We start from the raw sequence: 27,653 nt of genomic DNA, 5'->3' as shown, positions 1-27,653 counted from the left end.
AAAAAGTATAATCCTGATAACAACCTCAACAGACTAAAATTTCTAAAGCAACTTTTCTGAGTTCTTATAAAATTTAAAACAAGGATTCCCACATCAAAATAGTTATTAAATTAACACAAAGATTTGTTGATGTTGTCTTTTTTTTAGATGAGGTATTGTTCTATGATATTGGTTTCTTCCTTTTATATTTGTTTTTTAATGAGAACCTCCTAAAATGCTAAGGGTGCAGGGAAATTGGAATTCCACACACTTACAAGGAGTCTATAAAGAAACTTACATTTTATTTTGGATACATTGAATTGGTATTTCTTTAATTCAGTAAACATTTATCCAGTGCCTCCTATGTGCCAGACAACACAAAACATGAGAGAACATTGGTGAATCCAGAGCAGTTATACAGAAGATATGATACTTGATAAGTATAATTCATACAATGAAGAGAGAAAAAGTACAAGAATGTATACACAGCAATTTGACCTCCGTTTGGAACATAACAATAAAAAGTGTTATTTTCTCCAGTCTAAATTTGCTTTCAAAATATGGAACACCAGCTGGAAGGGAGCTCAGATGGCTTCTGCAGTGGGGTTGGCAATACCCTTCTGAGCATGCCTGGAACAACTGGTTAAAATAATTAAATCATTCACACCATCTGTGAATCATTCTGATTCTTTGGTGATTACTTAAGACTCTCATTGTATAGAACAGATTCTTAGAACAGATGAAAAAAATAATTCAAGTGTATGGTTTTCCTAACTTTGATTTTCATGAAATAATTTTTTAAATAAGGTTATATTGTCTTCAGATTTGCTCAGCCTTTTTGTTATGAGCCACTGGCTTTTGAAACTTAAAGTGTGTTTGAAATTCAGTTTTAGTCTTATTAATACAAATGCACTTATTCACAGAGACTTCACTTCCAACATAATTTTGTTTAAAAATTCAATACTCTCTACCCTTTTATTTCTTTAATCTCTGAGTGTAATGCTCAATAGCTAATAACTAATAGAGAACTAAATGAAAGTTTAAGCTGATTGCATTCTTAAATTTAGTATCATATATTATAATCATCAACAGTTTAACTTTTTATTTCTTATTGGAGTATAGTTGATTAACAATGTTGTAATAATTTCAGGTGTAGAGCCAAATGATACAATGAGAGATATACCTGTATCTATACTTTTTCAAAGTTTTTTTTTCCCCATTCATGTTATTACATAATATTGAGCAGAATTCCCTGTGCTGTACAGTAGATCCTAGTTGGTTCTCCATTTTAAATATAAACAGTGTGTGCATGTCATGTTGATGAATCCATGGATAAAAGGTGCATGGCTAAAATGAAAAACAAGAGTACTTATCTGTGCAAATTTAATATGTTTAGATTAATTCATAACTTACAGGCATTATTAGATGGATAGCAGTACATGGACCTTATTGCCAAGATCAATCAGTTGCAAAGTTTTCCAGGAGATCTATGCAACTAGTTTTCCATAATAGTTACTACATTTGTATCTAACAGAATGTCTGAGTGGCAAAATAAAAATAAATGAATTATTTAAGAAGTATAGTAATCTATAATGCTTATAACTCCCTTTTTGATCTGTACAAAATTCAAATTCTGTACTGTGATTAGTATCAAGACTATCACAAATATACATGAAACATATGAATAAAATCGTTCACACTCTATTTTTTTACCTGCATATATGAATACACTTCACTACTTCCTGAATGGAAAATTATTTTGAGAGATCTCGACCCTTTCATATATCTGCTTCCCTAGTGGACAACAGCCTAGTTAATGTACTGCCACAAAGAGCTCTTCTTCAAACTTTCCCAAATGCCTTCCACTTCAGACTTTGCAATTGTACTTTCCTTTTTCTTGGGACTTTCTGGATCTTTGCCTGATGGTCTCCTGTCATCTTTCAGGATGTAGAACAAATGCATCCTTCAGCATCCTGTGTGATAAATTTATAGCATTCCCTTCATCCCCTCCATCATGTTCTCCAACATTAGCCCGATTGTTTCCTTTATAGCACTTACCACAATTTGAAAATATGTTGTTTGCTTATTTGTTTATTATCTGTTTCTACCATTAGAATGTAGGCTCCACGAGGGGAAAGACTCTCTTTCTTACTAAATACCATTTCCCCAACATAGAGACTCTACAACAGAGTAGGTGTGCAATAAAAATATGGTGAGTGAATAGATAGATGGATAGATAACATCTTCTTGTGGAATTCCATCTAGTTCAGAATTATTCATTCTACATTCTTATGGAGGTGCTGCCTCAGTCTCCTAGCATCTGAATGTTTTCAATTGGTCCATATAAAAGGGAAAAAAATAAGAGCAAAGGTGTTGCACTTTTCATAGAACTAAATTTGTACAATGATTGTTCTGAAAGTATAGCTTTCTACAGTTTGTCATGAGAGGAGGCAGTATTAAAATGCCCTTTCTTTCATCTTTATTTTTTCTTTTTTCTTTTATTACAATGTTTTATTTACTATGCAAATAAAGGTGAGAACTTTGTGAGGTTCCCTGACATTTTTGTTAGTATTTTATTGGCCCATGAAATACAAAGGCTGGCAACCATCAATTTGGAGAAACTTATTCACATGAAGAGCCAAGTTTCTGTTGGTTGCTTGAAGTTTTTGAGAATGAGGAAAGTGAAGCTCTAAAAATCAGTGACTGTCTCCCATTTTATGACCTTCTAGGCAATGAATATTGGCCCACAAGCATTATCTCCTGGAATGAGATTCTGAAATTTCTTTTGTTGTATGTGAGAAACAAGTTCAAGGCCAAATATGCGAAAAGAGTGTAGTTAGGGTATTGCAATATATCACCTTGAAGTGAAGTCAAGTCACTCAGTCGTGTCCAACTCTTTGCAACCCCGTGGACTGTAGCCCACCAGGCTCTTCTATCCATGGGGTTCTCCAGGCAAGAATACTGGAATGGGTTGCCATTTCCTTCTCCAATATATCACCTTACATATTTTTAATATGTGCACTGACATGTAATAAATATGAAAATATTAGTTGCTCAGTCGTGTCTGACTCTTTGCAACCCTATGGACTGTAGCTGACCAGGCTCCTCTGTCCATGGTATTTCCCAGGCAAGAATACTGAAGTGGGTAGCCATTCCCTTCTTCAGGGGATCTCCCTGACCCAGAGATAGAACCCAAGTCTCTGGCATTGCAGACAGATTCTTTACCGTCTGAGCCACCAGTACCAAAACAGTATTAACACTTTTTTATAAATATGTTCATTCTCTGGCTTTAAATCCTTCTTTTGTTTCAAATATATGTAGATCCCGTAAAAGCACCATTTGCTTTACCACAGAAATGTTACCTTTCCTGTGCTTCATCAAAATTGAAAACTGAAACCATGAAGATACTAATTCTAAGAGATACACTAATTTTGCCTCCTTACACGCACTTCTCTTATAGTCTTCATTTCCAAATAAAGAGCCATAACAGAGATGTTTGTAATTTGCAGAATGTCTTTATATTCCTGATTTTAGTTAAGTCTTATACTTAAAAATTTGATTTGGATACAAAAAGTCAGAAAATTAAATCAATATTCTTAAAAGTTTGGAGGAGCAAAAAATTAGTGTTTTTTTTTTTTTAATTTGGCAAAACACTTTATTGCAGTTAACACTTTATTGCAGTTGCTCTCTTAGAAAGGGTTTTAAGAAATAGAAGGTATGTTAAGACTTCAGTTAATTATCCTCTTAAAGTATATGATCTAAAACGAATTTAAATGTGATTGTGTGAATATGGTTTCTTAGAGTTAAAGCTTGAAAATGTGCTGGCAGAACAGTTCAATTTTATATTAGGATTCTTGCTATGGGAAAATACAATGATAATTATTTTCTGGAACACTGAGAGAGAACAAGTTATTTCAGGAAAAACTATCTTGATTGCAAGGTGAAGCACATTAAACCCAAGGTGTCATTAAACTCACAAAACCCTAAGAATTGAGCATAGTCTTTGGTAAGGGAAAAAAAAAATGGTTTCGTTCAGTGACTATCATTTTTTACAAAGTGATTTATGACTTGGCAAAGTATATTGTTTTAGAAAAATAACATTAAACATAATAGTTTCTATACATACAGCAGCACCTAATTTTTACAGAGGTCAGATGGACAGCCATATGGTTTACCTAGAACACAGCCAAGAATCAGAAAAAGAGTAGAACAAAAGCCCTCTGGATTTTCTATATTAATTTGATAAAGTTCATGAAATCCACAGCTTCCCTATATTTCCTTCAGTTCAGTTCTGTTGCTCAGTCATGTCCAACTCTTTGAGACCCCATGAATCGCAGCACGCCAGGCCTCCCTGTCCATCACTCACTCCCAGAGTTCACCCAGACTCACGTCCATCGAGTCAGTGATGCCATCCAGCCATCTCATCCTCTGTCGTCCCCTTCTCCTCCTGCCCCAATCCCTCCTAGCATCAGAGTCTTTTCCAATGAGTCAACTCTTCACATGAAGTGGCCAAAGTACTGGAGTTTCAGCTTTAGCATCACTCCTTCCAAAGAAATCCCAGGGCTGATCTCCTTCAGAATGGACTGGTTGGATTTCCTTGCAGTCCAAGGGACTCTCAGGAGCCTTCTCCAGCACCACAGTTCAAAGGCATCAATTCTTCGGCACTCAGCCTTCTTCACAGTCCAACTCTCACATCCATACGTGACCACTGGAAAAACCATAGCCTTGACTAGACGGACCTTTGTTGGCAAAGTAATGTCTCTGCTTTTGAATATGCTATCTAGGTTGGTCATAACTTTCCTTCCAAGGAGTAAGTGTCTTTTAATTTCATGGCTGCAGTCACCATCTTCAGTGATTTTGGAGCCCCTCAAAATAAAGTCTGACACTGTTTCCACTGTTTCCCCATCTATTTCCCATGAAGTGATGGGACCAGATGCCATGATCTTCGTTTTCTGAATGTTGAGCTTCAAGCCAACTTTTCACTCTCTACTTTCACTTTCTTCAAGAGGCTTTGGAGTTCCTCTTCACTTTCTGCCATAAGGGTGGTGTCATCTGCATATCTGAGGTTATTGATATTTCTCCCGGCAATCTTGATTCCAGCTTGTGTTTCTTCCTTATGAGAGGACTATTCAGGTTCTTTTCGGAAAGTTTTTTAATTTCACTGATTGTAGAGTGTATTACCTTGCTTTTCTGCCCTGAGTAGAAACCAGACAGAAAAGGAAAAGGAATAATTGACAAAAATATGAAATAATAACTACAGCTTGAAAGTGAGTCAAAAAAAGGGCCTGTAGAGAGTGATATAGGGAGACATTGCCTTGATAAACTCTTTAGTATGGGGCAACATAAATGAGGGAGAGTGAATGATATATTATTTGTATTTAATATTATATGATTTATACTAAGCCTGGATAATTTAATTGTTTTAGCAATTTATTCACAAGTAAACTTAAGTTAAAAGTGATTAATCTCTCATCAACTAAATGTAAAATTGTTTAACACATAGTGGCATATGACATATTAGCTTCCTAAATCATAAAATGCCATTGCCAGCTAATTTATACGTTATCTAGATATCTATTATCTATGCTGTGTGCATGTGCAGTATACATATAACTATATATATATATATTTCCATGTATATGTATAGATATATGTGCATATATTATAAATATTTGCACATGTGTTTGCTTTGTAAAATATGTTCTGCCTTTTAAAAAATGCCTACTTAATTCATTAAGATGGTAATTTTTATAGTTTACTCTCCAACTTTCAGTCAAGTTCAAAAAGTTCTATTTTGTAACCCCCCAGTTTTTATTACAGATACACAAAGTAATTGGCAATATTTAAAATAGGAATAGAATGTGGGATAATTATCAAACTTAAGTAATTTGGAATCAGGTCATATAATTTTGTAAATAGTATTATTATATCTCAAGGTAATAGTGCCTTTTCAGATTAAGGGCATTTATATAAAGGTAGTCTCATAAGTTGGGCTTCCCTGGGACTCAACAGTAAAGAGTCCACCTCCAATTCCGGAGCCACAGGAGACGTGGCTTTGATCCCTTGGTGAGGAAGATCCCCTGGAGGAGGGCATGGCAACCCACTCCAGTATTCTTGCCTGGAAAATCCCCATGGACAGAGGAGCCTGGTGGGCTATGGTCCATAGTGTTGCAAAGAGTCAGACATGACTGAAGTGATTTAACACAAGTGCACAGTGTCATAAGTCTGGCCAAAGAAATAGGAAACCTTTTTAACTTAACAAAAGCAATTTAGAATGCATGGGAAGCATTGAGGAAGGCATTTCAAATTTGCAAAAAAAAAAAAAAAATCTGCCGTAATTCTGATGTTACTAAGTATCTGCTTTGTCTCAAGTATTTTTCTCATTGGTTATTTCAATTTTAATTAGTTGTTTGAAATTGAACTCAAGATCAGCAAAATTAGATCTTATATAGGAGCACAGTTTTCTGTTTATCTTAAGGTTCTTCATTCATCTTTAGGAACCTCAAGCACCTAAAAATAATTGTCTTTTCTCCATGTGCAGATTCGGCTGCCAGTCATTTCAAGGCCCCTTCAGTCAATTAGGTGTTCAGTGAAGACCATTAATGTTGTCTTAGGTGATAATGTGAAATTCTCTCAAAATGCATTCATCCTGCTTTCTTAGGCATTTTATCTTAGTCGGTGCTTCCATACAGTTCAGTCATTTGATAGTATTATATGCTTTCCTACAGTTTTGATTAAATTGAAAAAATGTTATTCAAAACCTGTTATATGGTCAAGCTTATTAGAAGGGACCATAGTCATAAACAGATTGCATATAGATTTTATTTACCACTACAACCTCTTTTTGCTTTTACTATTAAACACTAGTTCAAAGTTATTTCAAATGCAATACAATATTAGTTTAACAGTTCAATCAATATAAAAGGATGTTAAAAAATATTAGTATTTTTCATTTCTCCCTCCTGCCAATTTCACTCCCTCTGAAGTAAGAAATGTATACAATTTAGTGTTATTGTTCATACTGTATTCTATGCTTCTTAACCACAGTAGTATAAATAGATATGCTTTCCTTCTTTATAAAAATACCCCCCAGTCTGTGTAGGATTTTTAAATATAACAATATCTTTCATGGACATTTTTCCAGTCAATATATGGGTATCTGATACATCCATAGCCTTAGGATATAAACCAAAATTTATTCTATCATTTCTCTATGTTTCTGGATTGTTATAAGAGGAGATGTCCTGTAAAATCTCTATTTTTTATCCTTTTAAAGCTTCCTTTGTGGAACTTTTACAAGTTTCCTTCCTTTTTTAATGTCCTTGTAGTATAAAAGAAGAATATAGTTTTTCATTTTTTACAAAATATGGACTAAATATAGGTTCTTGATTGAAAAAATCTCTTTATTTGTTTGATTTTGGGTTTTTTAATCCAAAAATTCTGAACGAGCTGTATGGAAGCTACCATTTATAGCTGTGATTTCATCACATTCTCCTTTTATTTATAGTAATTTTTACCCTATGTAAAATGCAGTCAAATATTTGGGCATAACAATTAATGATTGGGTTTATTTTTTTGTTTTTGGTAAAAAAGAAATCTGACTTATTACAATGCTAATCTTGGACCCATTTGCCCCGGAACTATATTTCATTTGACATTACCATTTCGACTCTAACTTTTTGTAAATTATTTCCATGACATAACATCATGTATCGTTATATTATATGCTATTGAGCCTTTAAAAAAAAAAATTCTCATGAACACCCTGACAGTATTAATTAAACCACCCTGACAGTATTCATCTTTTAATGGGGAAGTTTAACCAGCTTCATTATTGTTACAATAATTCTTATAGCCATATAGTTGTACAAATTCCTTCTTTCATAATTTATGGTTGTTATTTGCTCTTGTCCTTTGTTTGTACTTTTGTAATTCACTACCCTTATTGAACACTACTGCATCCCTCCATGTACTACAGATAATTTTGAAGTTAAGGGCAGACTCTTAGGACCACTCCATAAGTGGAAGAGAATAAAAGAAAGTGGGCTCCCTGTTCAGCAGGAGGGTCCTTGTTGTTGTTCAGTCACTCAGTCATGTCTGATTCTTTTCGCCCCCATGGACTGCAGCACACCAGGGTTCCCTGTCCTTCACTATCTCCTGGAGCTTGTTCAAACTCATGTCCATCAAGTCAGTGATGCCATCAAACCCTCTCATCCTTTGTTGTCTCCTTCTCCTCCTACCTTCAATCTTTCCCAGCATCAGGTTCTTTTCCAGGCCAAAGGTGTTGGAGCTTCAGCTTCAGCATGAGTCTTTCCAATGAATATTCAGGGTTGATTTTCTTTAGGACTGATTGGTTTGACAACCTTGTAGTCCAAGCAACTCTCAAATGTCTTCTCTAACACCACAGTTTGAAATGAAGCAAAAGTAGTTAGCACTGTTTTGGATTATTAGGGACATTTATGGAATCTCTTTCCCTGAAGATGGAGAGCTTTTCATATCTGTGATGTCTTGATGTTCTAATAGGAGGAAGTAGACTAGATGTCTAATTTTTTTTACTCCCATAGATTGATGATAAAATTTCCTTTCCCTCTTTTTTTTTTTTTTTTGGTCTGGATTCATCATTTTATTTTCACATTAATAATTGTCTCTGACATTTTCCCATTTTTAATAATTTTAAACCTATAATTCTGTAGTTTTACACAAAAATTAAATGAGAACATTACTCTCCCCACCAATATGATTTGTTCAAAACTCCTCATTCTTTTCAAGCCAAGATAAAATCCTATAAAAAAAAAATTTGTAATTTAGTCTTTACAGTTTTTTTCCCCTCATAGCATCCAGTTCAAGAAGGCATATTATCACTCAAATTACAATTAAACTACCACCATCACATTGAATTTAATCAAGCACTTCACAGAATATACTGTTCATCACTCTTTGTGCTCTTTATTTATTTCCTCCTGTTTGTAAATCTTTACTATATTTTTCATTTGGTTGAAATACCTGAAAAATTTTCTCATAAAAATTTATTAAGATGTATATACCCTTTTAATGCTTAAATTTTCAAAACTGCCTTTGTTTTGTTGTCAAAGGGATGGATTCATTGGATAATAATAGCATTCTTGAACCTCTCTCCTCTTCTTTCACTAGTCTCTATATGTTGTGGACCCCTGTCTTCTAGTTTCCATTGTCCTCTAACTTTCGCTGCCTTCTAACTTCCATTGTTGCCACTGAGAAATACAGGGTTGGTCCAAGTTTATATATATAAATATATGTGTGTGTGTATGTGTGTATATATATATATACACACACACTTAAATTTATACATATGCTTAAATTGTCCTCTTTGTCTCTAACTCTGTAAAGTATCCCCCACCCTATCCCTCAGAATTCAAACTTTTCACTAGGATATTACCAGTGTTTCTAAATATGTATCTTTTTTTTTTTAATTCTTTTACCCTTCTTAGTACATGAGCAACATTTTTAACTTTTGTAAATCAGTAATATTTTTAGCTCATGAAAGTTTTTTTTTATTATTTAAATTATTATTTCTCTTCCATCTCTTTTTTCATTCTGATATTTATATACTTTCCATGTGAGATATTCTTATTCTGTCCTCCAAGTCTCTTATCTTTACACTTATGATTATAGTGTCTTTCCATTCTTCTGTATGCTGTGAAATACTTCCTCTGGTTGATCACTTAGAACCCATTTTTTTTAGCAGTTACTATTGTATTTCCAAAAACACCTATTGATTTCTTTTTTAAAACCAGGTATCAGGCTTTCTGTATTTTAGTGTAATCTTTTTAATGCTTCTCCCTTTTTTTCTTTTTCAATAAAATCTCTCTTCCATTTCTTCTAGTATATTGCCTGCATGGACTCAGCTTTGTTTCCCTTCTTGAATCCCTGTGCCTCTTGAAATGGCCTGTGTTCTTTTCCTCATGCTTAAAAGAGTAGAAAAGCTGTTAGCAAAAATGTAAATCAGGTTTGAGAGACATACTATATAGTGTTGATTGAGAAGCAGCAAAAATAATGGCAGTAGTTTTTATTTTTTTTAATCTGGTGAACAATGAGTTAACAAGCCAGAACCTCCCAGAATAATCCTGTGGGAAAGCATCTTGATCTCTAAAACAAGAAGCAGTGGTTAAAGCTGCCCTCACCAAGTAGTACAGCTACTGCCCTGTAATGCGTGTGTGAAACAAACCAACGGGCACTTAATCCTTCCTGGGCCAAATAGATCTTAAATTATCATCCACAAATGACCCCATAGACACATCTGGAAATCACCAAATCCATAGTTTCATCCCAGACTGTGCCAGAGATCACATAGCTTTCAAAAACCACCGGTTCATTATCTTTCTCTCTCCACCTACACCTCTTTTTCTGTTATTTGAGTCCCAGATACATATATTCTAGATTCTAGTAGTTGGTCATGGTTATTTGAAGGTTAAATCTACTTAGGTGTGAGGGAGACAGAAAACATGTGTATATGAAGTAATTTTCCTGTTACATTGATGTTTACATTTTGTTTGTATACACACACACACACACACATATATACACACATACAATGCATAAATTAATAAGCTCAGCAGGTAAATCATGCATGTATAATTTCTATACTTTACAATTGTTTTCATAAAGTAACTTTATCAGAGTTGTTGAGGTTACTTAGAGATTGAGGCTATTATATATGAAAACCATGTATGTTAGCAGTTCAGTAAAATCAATCTGCTGTAGTAGAATGACAAATTGAATTTTTAGTGTTTGACATCTTAAATTAGATTTACTAGTCAGTCTACATCACCTTCATGAGGAAAACTATCAATTTAGATAAACTACAAGAAATATTTTCTGATAGATACAATGCTAGTGTTAAACATTTTCACAAGTAAAGATTTTAGCTTTTGCATTATTGACTTTCTGTAGTATAAAAAATGAATACCATATTTTTAATCTCATCAGCAAGTAAAATTTTAATTGTATTTCCTTTTAAATAAGTTAGATTTAAATTTGAATTGTCACATGTGACTAAGGACTGCTATATTGAACAGAGTTATAGGTTTTTTTAACTATCACATTTCTAATAAAAATCATTCAAAAACAGAATTATGACACATGCGTATTCAGGTATAGTTAGTTGTCACATTAAATAATATAAACTTAAAAGCTGGCCCAATTTTCTGAGATGCTTGAGAATTATAGCATAGAAATTAATAATAATGTAAGTCTGTTCTATAAAATCTACTCAAATTGGAAGATCCACAAGATAATAGAAATTAAATGATATAGTGTAGTGGAGTGACATATATTTGCAGAAGTTAAAGTAATTCCATACTTTTTTTTTCTTGTGTTAATTTTATTTTCACATTAAATTCAGTATGTGTATATGTGTGTTCATTATCACATGTGTACATATGAAAAAATTCCTGTGCCAGGTATCCGTAAGCTGGTATTAGGATAGTTTGCTATTAAAATATTTATGCTAGATATATAAACTATAAGTTTTATGTGGAGACTTTGGAAAAAGTTAGAAAGGAAAAAAATTTCTTGACTGCAAGCCTTCTCACACATTTCCATTTGCTAATAAGCAGTGTGGACCTCTATGAAGAAGCTAAAATAAATATCTTCTAAAATTATTTGTACCTCAAATAATGGCTTATTTTGTTCACATATGAGTTACATTAAAATCTGAGAGACAGTTGAACCAAGACACATACCTGCAATAGCATTTAGTTTGTGTGCATTAAATTGGAAAAATGCTGTATATTTAAATCAGAAATACCTTTTAAATCTATACAAATGAAGATTATATTATGAAATGAAGAAAATATTTGTGTTTGAATTCTGGGAATTTAAAAATGGAAATTATTTTATGACTGTAGATCTCAGCAGTTGTAGCCAAATATGTGTTTTTAAAAATTATCTTTTTAAGTTGATAGTTTCTTCACTTATTTAATAAATATTCTTGAATACCTACTATAGGCTAGGCTAGATATTATGCATGAGTGTCTGCTGAATTTATTTTATATTGTAAGGTACCTAGGGTATATAGCCTTATCTGTTTAATTCTCATGTTATTTTACTGGTGATTTCTCGTGAGGTCAGCCATATATGTCAGTGCTGATGTGTTGGTGCTTTCCTTGGTGGGAATAAAAGCCTTTTCTGTCATTTATCTCACAGGCTTAGTGACTAGATTTCTACCAAGTTACTAATTTATGTTAATGCATTAGAAATCCTTATTAAAATGTAAATATTATCCTGTGAAGGATAACACTTTAAACAACTATAAGCTGTTAGCACATTATCGACATTTAGTTTATCAGTTTAATTAGATGGAAATTTAGCTTGGCCCTAAGGAATTAAGTAAATCTGATGATGTGGAAGGGAAAAATCAACACAAGGCAGATCAAGGAACAGGTGCAACCAGACCCTTTACAACGGACACTACATATACCTGGCCTCCTGGAAGTAGGATGTTCTTAAAGAAAGACTACTATATCCAGCTCCAACTGATTATCTCTTTCCCTGCCAGCTTGCCTTACATGGAAAGTTTGTTCTAATTTTAGAAAATGAATATAGATATAAGGAATGAGTTTCTGTAATACTTTATCCTAATTATTTTATGTATGTAGTGTGTTTTATTGTTTTTGAACCAAATGTGAGTGTTAGTCGCTCAGTCATGCCCAAATCTGTGATCCCATTGACTGTAGCCCACCAGGCTCCTCTGGCCATGGAATTTTCCAGGCAAGAATACTGGAGTGGGTTTCCATTCCCTTCTTCATGGGATCTTCCCAACCCAGGGATCCAGCCTTGGTCTCCCGCACTGTAGGAAGATTCTTTACTGTCTGAGCTACCCGGGAAGAAGGGGTAAATTATAAGCTTAATAAAATGTGTTCATGAACTGCTTTATGATTATTCAAAGATTGATCCCCCCTTTTTTTGTGTGACATAGCTTCACATAAGCACATTTCTTGATAATGCAGTGAAGAGGGATGGAAATTGCCAAGAGAAAATGTTCTCTTGTTGCTATTTTCTTCATCGAGGCTCATAACCAACTCTTGTGATCTCATTCAGATCAGATCAGATCAGTCACTCAGTCATGTCCGACTCTTTGTGACCCCATGAATCGCAGCACTCCAGGCCTCCCTGTCCATCACCAACTCCCGGATTAGGCTTACTATATAAGGTCATTCTGCCCAGTGACTTGATTGAAAGCACGCAAGGCTGAGTCCGGTCAGAATGATAGTATTGCCATGCCATTTATCTGTATCCAAAACTGTGAACAGAAAAGACTAAACCCTTACCTATCTTAGCTGTGTCATATTCTTGTTTGTTTTTTTTTTGTGTGTGTGTGTATGCCATACTATTTGAGTCTTCTTTCTCTAGATGGATTAATTTTGCCAAATTTGATTATTTGATTTGCCTTTTTAGGGCTATAATTTCTATACATGGTCAAAGAGAAATAAATGCAAATAACTCAATTGCCCATCTTATTAAAAGGAAACTTTTTTAAAGACTTTTGAGACTAGGAGAGAAAGTTGCCTGTCTTAAATAACTTAAGTCTTTTCCCATTACCATATTATCTATGGCCCATCAGAACCTCTGTAAAAACCTGTAAACCATTTGGGGATTTATATACCATTGTATTATTATTTTTAAATCATTTGTAATAATTAAGGATGCTATTTTTTAAAAGACAAAATATAAACAGGTTTTCATATGATAGCACACTTTAAATTATTGATAAATAATCTTGTATTAAATATTTGGCATATCTTCATTCTTATTAACACTAATGAAGTAAAAAAAAATTAGTGTTCCATCACAGCATTACTTTTTTTGTCCAGGTATTTGTCTATGTTTTGTTAGGCTTTGAATTTGTTGACATATTTTTCTATATACCACATTTATATTAGATATAGAGGTATTTTTAAAGAATATATCATAATGATATGGCATATAGTGCATTTTTCTTCTTGAATTTCTTTGACCTCATAAGTCATAAATGAGCCAGTAACCACAACCCATTTGAAACTTTTATATTGAGGAGAGAGAAGTCTTTTAAATCATGGAGGAAAAAATTTTGTTTTAAAATCTTAGATATAACGCATCATTTGTTTCAAAACAGGATTGTCTGTATTTCATGCATGGAATGTGGCCCTTCAGGAATCAAATTTTAAGTAGTACAAAAAAGTGATAAATTTTAGAGAAACAGAAGTTTATTAAAAACTTTATGAATGATACCTGTGCCTATTTACAGAGCTCAAAATTTGAAACCAGTTTTCATCTCAACTTTAGGTGTTAAAAATCATAACTTTGTCCCATAATAATCCTTTTTAAACTTCAATTGAGCTTTCCATTTGCTAATAAAAATAGGTACTTTAGGGCTTTCTTCCACATCTCTTGATTTTCATTCCAGGAAAATGAGCATAGTGTATTCTTTTGGGTATATATCATTAGAAATGAATGTGAACAGAGAGGAATAAAGTGAATTAGTATGGCTACAGCACTTCCTTGCTAATGATGCATGAATATCTATAATGATATAAGGTGGTAAAGAACATTAACAAAAGCAAGTTGATTTTCAAAAGGTTAGACAGGATTTGTACACATCAGAATTCGGAAGGATATAATTATTCAAGGTAGAGTTAATGAAATTCAAATGAAAAGGCAAAATCTGAATATGAGTGCACCGTTTTGCATAAAGAAGAGAAAATGAACACGATACTTCCAATTACACTGATTTTTTAATAACTGTCTGAAATTTTTATTAAAACTAAACTGAAAGGTATTCAGTATATATAGTTTATTTATTATAGACCTGCATGACTGTGTCAAGAGGAACAATGTATTTTAAGGGATAGAGAGCAAACTAAATCTCCAAATACCCAAGTCTCTTGGTTTACTTTTACAAAGAGTCTCCATTCATTGTATATGAAAATTACAATACATCTCTCTGTATTGAAAATTATTGTGTCTATTAGCATTTATAATAAATGATAACACTCAAATGTATAATTGAATTTTCTTGAAAATGAGTTGACAATTTTCCAAATATTCTATTTCTCATAAAAGCTTACAAGATCATCCCTTAGCTCTCGCTCTTCAGCTGATATTCATCACTTAACTTCTCTTATCTGTGATGACTACATACTAGGTATGAAGACAGTAGAAGGAATGAAATCTTCCAACTCTAGCCCAAAATCCTGTTATTTTAAATCTAAAATTATAAGTGCACTTCGATTATCATTCCGTTCATCAAGAAAGAATAACTGTCATATATTTGGCCAAGGTACAGGCAGGAAACCAAACTTTGTAAAAGGTACAATTTTGTAATGTCAACTAACTTGTATAATTCTATGAATTTGCAATGTCATAAATAGATGAGCCATCTGAATTAGGATTATTTTGTTTTTGTATTATCTGAGAAATGTGTACAAAAATCCTGGACCTGAGTGATCAAAAAGAAAACATAAATAGACCAGCTTATATTTTTATTCATCTTTGTGCATGCTCAGTCTGGTATCCTAAACTGCATTTAATTACATTACTGCAAAAATGAGGATGGTCTCCTCATAAAGGCTGTTCAGTAACAAGTGACTATGTTAGCATGCTTATTGTCAGAACTCTCCCAGAGACCCTGTCACTGGAAACCTTCAGCTGACCACATCACCAGGCAGATGGCAGTCCATGAACTCAAAACAAAGTTATTGGGAAACTAATTTTAATTACAAAATTTGTTCTGCTTATAGAGTATACAGAGAGCAGAGGTCATTTATCTTTTTGCATTTGTGTGCCATATAGTGTTAATTCTTGCTCTTATAAAGAATAGGGAAAGAGGCATTCCTGACCAAGTCCAAACAGTCTCTGAGGCCCAGATGTCCCTCTCCTAGCATGTGAATGGCAGGCAGTGAAGCATAATTGCAGGAGGAGAGGCGGGTTTTCTCTTGGATCTTTGGGTTTGGGGGAGTTCTTATTAAAATGTGAATTTCATTCTCATTCCTACTTATCTAGGGCCCTACTTTGCACTTTAACTTAGCAAGAAACTAGCATCAGAGAGAAGGGTTGATGCTGAGAATTTAGAGGAGAAAGTTGCTTAATAGAAAGCCAGCTACCAACCAAAACCACTTTGTCCCTCCTGTACCTTAATCAAGATTAGGGGAAAAAAGTTTAGAAAAAGTCCCTTAGATATGAATACCACAGATGTAGAGCCTGCCCCCAACCCCCACTGCATCCCACCCCATACTTAGTTTTCCAGTCAAATTAGAATTGCATTAAAAAAAAAAGTTGTAAGGATTATTTGTTTCTTGGGGTAAAACTATCCCTCTTGTGACCTTATGATTGTTGGTCTTTCATTCTCCTATCCATGATGCTAATGTGTGCATATCTCTTATTATAAAATGCTCTAATATTTTTTGAAAGAGGGGGTATGATAATAGATAACCTTGTTACGAGACTTACCATCTTGCATTGTTTTTATCCACTTTTCAGCCCTCTGTCAGCTATAAACTGGAATCTATATATGAATTCAGTAAAGGTCTTTTCAATATTAGGAAGCTAAAAGAATTGTTCTTTTGTATATCTATACCAGCACACTGTCCATGAAGAATCAGTGATGGTGATGACCGAAGACATGCCTTTGGAAATTTCTTATGTGCCTTCTACTTACCTGACTGAGATCACTCACGTCTTACAAGCCCTTTCAGAAGTGGAACAACTTCTCAATGCTCCCGACCTCTGTGCTAAAGATTTTCAAGATCTCTTCAAACAAGAGGAATCTCTGAAGGTAAAACCAAAGCACTTCCATTCAGATTTTTACAAGATCATTACGTTGATCATTACTGGACCAGAATATTTGACTTAAATATGTATACTGAAGGCATTTTGAGTTAACATATGGAAATCTTAAAACACTTTGTGAGAGAGTTAGCTTTAGAAATCTGGTGGAGAAAGAGAAATGTAAATTAAAATAAATGTGTTATTTCTTCCTAAAATGAAGACACTCACAAAATAATAATTTCTTATATTGAGTTGGCCAAAAAAATTGCTTCGTGATTTTCTGTTGCAGCATACAGGAAAACCTGAACGAAGTTTTTCCCCAAGCCAATACTATTGTTCAGGGCAGAAAGGACTCACTAAAGCACAAACCTTGCTAGAGAAACAGTTTATTCTCAAGTGATACATTGCTTGTCTTTCTTTTCCCGTGAAAAGGGAAATTAGATGAGGTTTTAAATTATATCTGTTGTGTATATAGTTTTAGTTTTATATTTTCCACTTATAATTTATAGATTCCATTTCAGATTAGTGTCAGTATCATACTACAACTTTTGGAATGTAATCGAATATAAAGCAGTAAAATACTTTATTTAAAATCATCAGGCAAAAGCCTCCAGCTAAATCCAGCTTTTTTTCATAGCACCAACTATAAGTTTCTGAATTCCAAACTAAAACAAATCAGGATAAAGAACTTTAAATTTTAGAGGGAAGTGTCTGAAGATGAATGTAGCATCAAGAAAATACACATAATAGTTTGTGTCTCTACTGTGTGTAAACAAAAGATAATTTTTGCGATCATACATTTCACACTCGAAACATTCTAGTGTAACCAGAGCTTAGTATTTTCCAGTACAGATAGCGTAAGATGACAGACAGACGGTAAGTTTGCTCTCAACAGCACTGATCAGGGAAAGGATTTTCTACTCTAAATGATTTCTTGGTATCTCATTCCATATCACATATTTGCTTCACTTTACAAATAGATGAAGCCATTTGTTTGTTTTCGAAATCAGAGTAGCAATATCTTGAGTGACTTGAGTTTAGTTTCATGCATTATATCAAATAAGCTAAAAAATTATACTTTAAAATAAAATAAGAGATACATGAATCTCTGGAGCTCCTCCATCCATTTGGTATGGTGCTGTTACTTGTTCTCTTTGAAGTGAAAGTCAAATCACTCATGGGTACAGTGAAAGAAAAAATCTCAAATCAATTGATAAAAGAGACTTGCCAGCCTTCCTGTCATAATTCACATTAACTGATTTCTCATGACAGCACAGTTTGTAAGTTCATCATTGTCCTTCAACATGTAAATCACTGCTAATGAACTAATATCCATTCCTTTCCATGTTCATGGACAGAGAGGTCAGGAGAGCAGTGACCCTAAACTTATTAAGTTCACAATTGTTCACAATTGAATGTCCTTATACCTCTTAACCTGGCACACTCAGAAGGATGGGCCCCCGGCTGCACTCATAGCTAATTATTTTTTCTTGCAAATATATTTAATAGTATTATAGCTGATACCAATTGTGATGGTATTGATTACTGTGATTTGTAAAACTGGATTATTGTAGATTTAATCTAACTAGATTATTGAATCCTCAATAGATGGTTTGAGGTATAATTCCATCTCACCCTCACCATGACTCCTGCAACAAGCAAATGGTCTTCTCACCTTTATGGGCTTTTTGAAGGGGGATAGTTTTGATCTCAAGTCTTTTCAATGAATATGTATTTCCTCTTAAAGACATTCATCATTGTCATTATCTGGTAGTAAAAATAGAAAAGCAGTGCATAAATTGTACAGCTGCTGGTTGAGATGGTTTGAAATTAAATTGTGGTTGATTTTATTCCTGACAGATTTGCATGAATCAAATTATAGAACTGTAGTAAGTAGTGCTGTGATTTAACATACGTATTTTTTAAGTGCAATACAACATAAATAATGTACAATAGTTAAAATGAGTAATTTCTGAACTAAGTATAAATAATACAGCATATATGATTTCCACAAGTGTATTGAATTAGAAGGCTACCTAATCATTTTGACAAGAACTAACCAGATAAACAAACACCTATTTATATAAGGAAATCTTCATTTAATATTGCTACACTAGCTAAATGGCTTCCCAGGTGGCTCACCTGGGAAGAATCCACCTGCCAAGCAGGAGACATGGGTTTGATTCCTGGGTCAGGAAGTTCCCCTGGAAAGGGAATGTCAACCCACTCCAGTATTCTTGCCTGGAAAATTCTATGAGTAGAGGACCCTGGCAGGCTGCATGCAGTCCATGGGGTCACAAAGAGTCAGACACAACTAAGCAACTGAGCTCGCATGCACATTGGCTAAGGAATGTGTAGTGCTAAGTCGCTTCAGTCATGTACAACTCTTTGCAACCCCATGGACTGTAGCCCACCAGGCTCCTCTGTCCATGGGATGCTCCAGGCAAGAATACTGGAGTGGGTTGCCATGCTCTCCTCCAGGGTATTTTCCCAACCCAGGGATCAAACCCACATCTCCTTCATTGGCAAGCAGGTTCTTTACCACTAGTGCTACCTGGGAAGCCCAGCTAAGGTATAGCTAGTGCTGAATGAGAAACATGTACAAAAACAATATTCTTATGTCAGAGCTTTAATTATCAATTATCTGCTTAATTAGGCCATAGTTACTCATTTGGGACCTGGCATGAATAAAGGTGAATTATTAGGACAAAGATAAGTGTGTGAGTTAGAATAAGGATGACAGCTACAATTTCTCTTCTTCAGTAATGAGAATCAATTTGTATTCAGTGCTTAGGCACTCGATAACTAGCATGTATTAACTAATACTCATGACTCTATGAAGTATCTAAAGTTATTATCCACATCTTATAGATGAAGAAACTTAAGCCATATGAAATAAAGTAACTTGGCAAAGTTGACACAACTAGTATTGGTCAAGCAAGGATTTAAACCCAAGCAACCACGTTGCGTGAAGTGGTTTCTAGGGTATTATGTGGAGTATAGCAAGGATGAATCTGGGTATAGTAGAATACTGAGATCTGGCATGGACAGTTCGTAGAAAAAATGTCTTGGATTAGAATTCTTATTGAATCTGTGCCAGTTTAAAAAGATACTATAAAAAGAAGCATGCGTCTTTCATGCACCTGTTAGCCTTATGCTTAGTGAAATAAGTCACGCAGGAAAAGACAAATATTGTATGTTGTTGCTTATATGTGAAATCTAAAAAATAAAAAAAAATGAATGTAACAAAACAGAAGCACAGTTGGAGATATAGAGAAAAAACTAGTGGTGATTAGTGGGGAGAGGGAAAGGGGGCAGGACAAGATAGCAGTAGGGGATTAAAGGGTGCAAATTACTATATTTAAAATAAATAGGTACAAGGATATATTAAGAGTACAGCAACTATTTTATAGTAATTTTAAATAGAAGATAATTTGTAAAAATCTAGAATCACTATATTATACATCTTAAACTATTATAGTGTTGTGCATCAACCATACTTCAGTAAGAGAAAAAGGGAGGAAAGAAGAGAGGGAGGGAAGGAAAGAGGGAGAAAGGGAGGGAGGAGGGAAGGAAGAGGAGAGAAGAAAGAGAAAAGGGAGGTGGAAAAAGGAAAAGGAATGGAGGGAAAAAAAAGGAGTCAGACATGCATCATTTCAGTTGTTTCATGTAAACTAATGACAGCACAGATGTGAATAAAATGTTTCATGTCTTTGGTATACAAAGGAGTGACAAGAAGTATAGACACATGGAGGAAGCTCACAGATATTGACAGGACAGTTGGGCCCAATGTCAAGTTTAGATAAGATCGAGAAGTAAAGGCAACCCTTATTCAACCTCAGCAGCACTGGGTAGAGCTTGACACAAGCTGAAAAATCCAAAGACTGTGCAGCGAAGTTGTTCAGTCTTCTTTGACTGGTTCAGCTTTTAGGCAGGACACTCGAGACCGTAAAGGAATTATTGGGACAAGCCAATAAGGTAAGGAGTGAGGATTCATTCATTCAAACGTGTTTGTTAAGCTTTTCCCATATAACAGGCATTGCTCTACGTGCTTAAAAAGCAGTCAATGAAACAGATGGACTCCTCCCAACTACAGCTTTTGTTATGGCAGAAAGAGACAGAATATAGCCAAACAAGCAGATAATAAATAAGCAAATGCTGTATGTTAAAGATGATAGAAGCTATATAAAAAAAAACAGAGTTTAATAAGGGAGTATGAAACTATTGAAGGGGAAGAAGGTGGTAGAATGGCAAGAGATGGGATTGTGATTTTAAATAGGGCAGAAAGGGCTTTTGAGCAAAGATATGGAGAAGGAAGAGAGTCAGCCTTGCAGCCAGACTTGCTGTCCAGGCATGGTAGGTAGGTCAGTGCAAAGGCCCATGTGTTGGGTGTGTGCCTAGCCTGATCAGTGAACAGCAGGAAAGCCAGAGTGCCTGAAGCAGAATGATCCAGGGGAGGGTAGCAGGGCATGAGATCAAAGAGGTCGTGGGGAATCCAGCTTGTGGAGGGTCTGATGGACCAATTTGAAGACTGCTGTTCTTGCTGAGTAAGATAGCCACCATTGTAGGTTTTGGAGAAGATGAGTGTGACACAATCTGATTTATGCTTTAAAAAGATCACAATGGCTGCCCTGTTGAGAGTCGAACTGTAAGAGACCAAGGGTAAAAGCAAGGAGGACAGTTGGAAAATGGATGCCAGTGGCTTGGGCTTGGGTGGTAAGGAGAGATTTTTCAGATTTGGGAATGTTTTCAAAGGGAATATAGAAGGTTTATTTCTGTGTTCACCAAAAACTTGAGCATGGTTGTATAAAAGCCCATTCTCAGCAAAGTTCGGACTCAGGAGAATTTAGGAGTCCTGTGAAGTCAGTGAAGGATCCCTTAGGAATGTAAGATTCCTTCTCATCGAAAACTTGGCCTTCTCTACACCAGTCTTGCTGTGAAACAGGGGCATCAGTGCTGGTAACAGAGATCTTATTACTCTGGTCAAAATCCTTCTCCTTTGAAATCTGTTTCATCACACTTAACCACACATTTAATAATGGCAGTCACTTGAATGAAGACAAAGCTAATGCCATGAGCAAACTGACCGGTTTTCTATTTTGGTATTAGGAGAATTAGATAATTGATGGAGGCATGGCATATACAAATCAGAACAAAATATCTGAAGGAAAATAATCAATGTTTTTGTGTATATTGTAATATAGGGCCATGCTAGATAAAGGATTAGATTTTTCACCACTGCTACTACTACTCCAGCAAAAATTATTGTAATTATTTTAAATTAAATAATCATGGAGCATATAAAAAGTCAAAGTGAAATTTGATTACAAATGCTTTTTGAATTCTACTTAAATTTTCTAATGAAATAGTTTGGTGTATGGAAAAATATGACTTCTATTAATGTATTACCATATTGTAAGATCTGATCTTTTGGTCTATAACATTTGGAATAATGTAATCATTTTGTGATTTCTCAGAAAAATCAAGATTTTCTTTTTCAATTTTAATTTAATTTTTATTTTATGTTGGAGTAGAGTTTATTTACAATGTTGTGTTTCAGGTATACAGCAGAGTGATTCAGCTGTATTTAGATTCTTTTCTCATATATGTTATTACAAAATTTTGAATAGACTTCCCTGTGCTTTAAAATAGGTCCTTATTGATTATCTGTTTTATATACAGTAGTATGTATGTTAATCCCAAACTCCTAATTTATTCCTCCCCCCACCTTTCCTCTTTGATAAGCACAGGTTTATTGTAAAAGTCTGTTGAGTCTGTTTCTATTTTGTAAATGAGTTCATTTGTGTCATATTTTTTAAATTCCACATTTAAGTGATATCACATTGATAGCTTACAGTGAATGATGTCGGATTCGTGATCTCCAAAGAAGAAGATTTCGCTTTGGGGCCAGGGACCAGGCTTGATCACTCAAGAGCTTTTGTGTAGCAGAGTTTTATTAAAGTATAAAAAGGAACAGAGAGAGCTTCTGACATAGACATCAGAAGGGGGATGGAGAGTGCCCCCCTCACTAGTCTTAGCAAGGGAAATATATACTTTTTTAATTAGTTATTACAGTAAATCAAAAATAATGTCTCAAGGTTGTAAAGATCTTACTAGACCCACTCCCATAATATGCACTTTAAGATAACAGGATTAGTTAGAAGGTTTTCAGGAAGGAGAAACATGTCCTCAAGCAGGATACGTTATTGTTATATAATCCTTACTAAGGCATGTAGGAAAAAACATTTGTCCTTTCCTCCTCCTTGAGAATTCCCGACCCTTATCTCCTCCTTGAGAGCCCCAGACCCCTTTCTCCTCCTCAGTGACCCTGGACTTTTTCTCAAGCTGCCTAGGAAGTGACTCTCTCAATATGATATTTGTCTTTCCCTGTCCAATTTATTTCTCTTAGTATGATAATCTCTAGGTCCATACATGTTGCTGCAGATGGCATTATTTCATTCTTTTTATGGCTGAGCTCAAAATTCTCCAAGCCAGGCCTCAGCAATATGTGAACCGTGAACTTCCAGATGTTCAAGCTGGGTTTAGAAAAGGCAGAGGATCCAGAGACCAAATTGCCAACATCCGCTGGATCATCGAAAAAGCAAGAGAGTTCCAGAAAAACATCTATTTCTGCTTTATTGACTATGCAAAAGCCTTTGACAGTGTGGCTCACAATAAACTGGAAAATTCTGAAAGAGATGGGAATACCAGACCACATGACCTGCCTCTTGAGAAATTTGTATGCAGATCAGGAAGCAACAGTTAGAACTGGACATGGAACAACAGACTGGTTCCAAATAGGAAAAGGAGTACGTCAAGGCTGTATACTGTCACCCTGCTTATTTAACTTATATGCAGAGTACATCATGAGAAACACTGGGCTGGAAGAAGCACAAGCTGAAATCAAGATTGCTGGGAGAAATATTAATAACCTGAGATATGCAGATGACACCACCCTTATGGCAGAAAGTGAAGAGGAACTAAAAAGCCTCTTGATGAAGGGGAAAGAGGAGAGTGAAAAAGTTGGCTTAAAACTCAACATTCAGAAAATGAAGATCATGGCATCTGGTCCCATCACTTCATGGGAAATAGATGGGGAACAGTGGGTGACTTTATGGTTTTGGGCTCCAAAAACACTGCAGATGGTGACTGCAGCCGTGAAATTAAAGACGCTTACTCGTTGGAAGGAAAGTTATGACCAACCTAGATGGCATATTCAAAAGCAGAGACATTACTTTGCCAACAAAGGTCTGTCTAGTCAAGGCTATGGTTTTTCCAGTGATCACGTATGGATGTGAGAGTTGAACTGTGAAGAAAGCTGAGTGCCAAAGAATTGATGCTTTTGAACTGTGGTGTTGGAGAAGACTCTTGAGAGTCCCTTGGACTGCAAGGAGATCCAACTAGTCCATCCTAAAGGAGATCACACCTAGGTGTTCTTTGAAAGAAATTATGCTAAAGCTGAAACTCCAGTACTTTGGCCACCTCATGTGAAGAGTTGACTCATTGGAAAAGACTCTGATGCTGGGAGGGATTGAGGGCAGGAGGAGAAGGGGATGACAGAGGATGAGATGGCTGGATGGCATCACTGATTCGATGGACGTGAGTCTGAGTGAACTCTGGGAGTTGGTGATGGACAGGGAGGCCTGGCGTGCTGCGATTCATGGGTGGCAAAGAGTCAGACACGACTGAGCAACTGAACTGAACTGAACTGAATATTCCATTATATATATCAGTATATACCACATCTTCTTTATCTTGATGGTCATTTAGATTGCTTCTATGTCTTGCTGTTATAAATAGTGCTGCAGTAAATATCGGGGTGCATGTATCTTTTTGGATTATGGATTTCTCTGGGTATATGCCCAGGAGTAGAATTGTTCGATCTTATGGTAGCTTTATTTTTAGTGTTTTAAGGAACTTCCATACTGTTCTCCATAGTGGTTATACCGATTACATCCCCACCATCAGTGTAGGAGGGCTCCCTTTTCTCCATATCCTCTCCAGCATTTATTGTTCACAGACTTTTTGATGATGGCTGTTCTGACCAGTGTGAGATGATTCCTCATTGTAGTTTTGATTTGCATTTCTCTAGTATTTAGTGATGCTGAACATCTTTTCATGCGGTTTAGAGAAATGTCTGTTTAGATTTTCTGCCTTTTTAAAAAATTTGTTTTTGTTGTTATTGTTGTTATTGATCTACATGAGCTGTTTATATATTTTGGAGGTTAATTCCTTGTTGGTCACTTTGTCTGCACACATTTTCCCCTATTCTGTCAATTGCCTTTTCATTTTGCTTATGTTTTCTTTTGCTGTGCAAAAGATTTTAAGTTTGATTAGGTCCCATTTATTTATTTTTGTTTTCATTTTTATTACTCTAGGAGGTGGATCCAAAAATATATTGTTGTGATTTATGTCAGAGTGTTCCACCTATGTTTTCCTCTAAGAGTTTTATAGTATCCACTCTTAACATTTAGGTCTTTAATACATTTTAAGTTTATTATTGTGTATGGTGTTAAAGAATGTTCAAGTTTTTCAACTAGCACATTTATTCAGTTATATATTTCCTTTTTTCAGCTGCTTTTATGATTTGGGATTGATTTAATTTGCTGTTTATTTTTTGCTTGATTGATTTGTTATTGATATTTGTCAACTACTTTACAAATATTAATCTCTTTGCTATAATTGGATTCATACTTAAGTCATTAATACAGTACCTCAGTTTTCACTTCTCTTATAGTGAAGATATTATAGATATTTACTGCATTAGAGTTCATATTTATGTATACTTTGGTAGTTTCCCTCTGTATCTTTTACATATCTCTCTTTCATAGGAAATTATTCATTCTTTTCTCCCAGCCATTATTTTATCAGGCCCAGCAGTTGTCCTACTTTTACTCCCATGCAGCAATTTACTGCCATCTCTGAGAAGGAAATGGCAACCCACTCCAGTGTTCTTGCCTGGAGAATCCCAGGGACGGGGGAGCCTGGTGGGCTGCCGTCTACGGGGTCGCACAGAGTTGGACACAACTGAAGTGACTTAGCAGCAGCAGCAGCTGCTAAAATGTACCTTAAGGACTCACTCTGCCTCTTCCCATTCTCCTAGAAAGACTATTTTGATAATACCCATCTGATAAATTCTGGAAGTCAGAAGCTTCTACATTAGAACTTACAATTCATGAGGCTGATAGAAGTTTTGAGGTTGCAATTAAGTTGTATGGAGGCTTTTCTTTTATTCATCAACTATTGAAGCTGTTCTTTGACCAACTATTATGTCTTTTTTTTGATCCATGATATATGATTACTGATTTATTACTTATGGAAGGACATTATCTTCCTATGGAAAATGTTTCAACCAAAATCTGTCCTTGTATTTAGGAACAGTTTTTCACATGTGGAACATAAACAATGAAGGGAAAATAATTTAAAGGGCAACTTACTGTAGAGTCAGTAAATAAAACTTTTAAAAATTTTCTTTTAAAGCTCAGAAAAATTTAATTAATAAGCTCTTTAATCCCTTTTGATTGAATACCCTTCCCAATTTGGTATGTCATTAACATAGTGCCTGGTAGCTAGATGGGACATGAAATGGATAAGGATTAGATTTATATAGGATGTTGCCTTCATCTGTCAGATAAAGACAAATTCCAGAGAGTGAAAATGAACTGGAGTTTGAGTCTTTGGTGCTCCAATTTCTCTTTCTCAATTTTAAGATAGATATACTCCCCAATGACTGCTGTCACAATAGCTACTAATGGGTTGCTCTAATCCTTTTTCCTTAGAAATGAAAGTTGTGTGCTCTTCTGTTAGGCAAGTTACAAAGGGTCTCAAGGCATTTTTGTTATCTAAAACCGCCTAAAGCTATTATTTCCGCCTTCTTAAAATGTGAAAACAAGCATGCATGGTTTTATAACTCTAAAAACACATATACTTGCATTTGTGTACATATATATGTTTAACTGCAGTGTTACATTTATTAAGACAGTGATACTGAATCAACAACTGCAAAAGATACAATTTTTACCATTTGGCATGCTGTGCAAAAGAGCCATGTACTCCTTTTGACCTGTTCCCTATGATAACTGATATCCATCATAATCATAACCATAGGAAAAAAAAGTTGTTTTTCTTGTTCACCACTGTATCTGCAACTCCTAGTACAGTCATTGTTTAGTCACTGTCATGTCCGATTCTTTACAACCCCCTGAACTGCAGCCCACCACGCTCCTCTGTCCATGGGATTTCTCAGGCAAGAATACTGGAGTGGATTGCCATTTCCTTCTCCAGGGGATCTTCCCAACCCGGAGATCGAACCTGCATCTTCTGCATTGGCAGGCAGATTCTTTACCACTGAGCCATCAGGGGGGACAGTACCTAACAGTTAATAGGCACTCGATGAATATCTATCTGTTCAATGAACAAAAGAATGGATGATAGTCTGTTAAATCCAGATATAAAGTCTGTGACTGAAGAGGACAGAGCATTAATCAAGCTCCTAGTGACAAGAATATTTTCAAAAAAAGAGACAAAATTAACCTCCTTTACATTATGAGATCAAACTAGTCAATACTAAAGAAAATCAACTCTGAATATTCGTTGGAAGTACTGATACTGAAGCTGAAGAGCCAATATTTTGACCACCTGATGCAAAGAGCCAACTCACTGGAAAAGACCCTGATTCTTGTAAATAATTATACAAATTTTAAATTTTATAAAACTCACATTACTTCATCATATATCTAAAATCTGAAAAATTATTGTAAATTAAATTTCCAAGTAAATACTCCTTAAAAATTACCTTTATGATATGGTGAAACATAAAATTCCATATTTATAAGTAAAAAAAAAACAAGCTTTAAATGTTAATGGTAACATAAAATATACACAAAGGTATT

At 34.9% G+C, this 27,653-nt stretch overlaps 1 protein-coding gene across 21 annotated transcripts in view; it reads left to right on the top strand.

Annotated features, from left to right (window-relative positions):
- The window catches only part of DMD (dystrophin), a 2,667,987-nt gene that overhangs the window by 1,358,081 nt on the left and 1,282,253 nt on the right, over window positions 1-27,653 (top strand). For all 21 annotated transcript variants that reach the window (XM_086387503.1, XM_086387509.1, XM_086387510.1 and 18 more), the window contains one exon: window positions 16,574-16,768. In XM_086387503.1, coding sequence (XP_086243629.1) covers window positions 16,574-16,768 — 195 coding nt within the window. The remainder of the gene's footprint in view (window positions 1-16,573; window positions 16,769-27,653) is intronic.

Source organism: Bos grunniens, chromosome X (assembly GCF_055505025.1).
Source record: "Bos grunniens cultivar Pamir isolate PY7600 chromosome X, Bosgru_T2T1.0, whole genome shotgun sequence".
NCBI lineage: Eukaryota > Metazoa > Chordata > Mammalia > Artiodactyla > Bovidae > Bos > Bos grunniens.
This window is presented reverse-complemented; position numbering and strand designations above follow the sequence as displayed.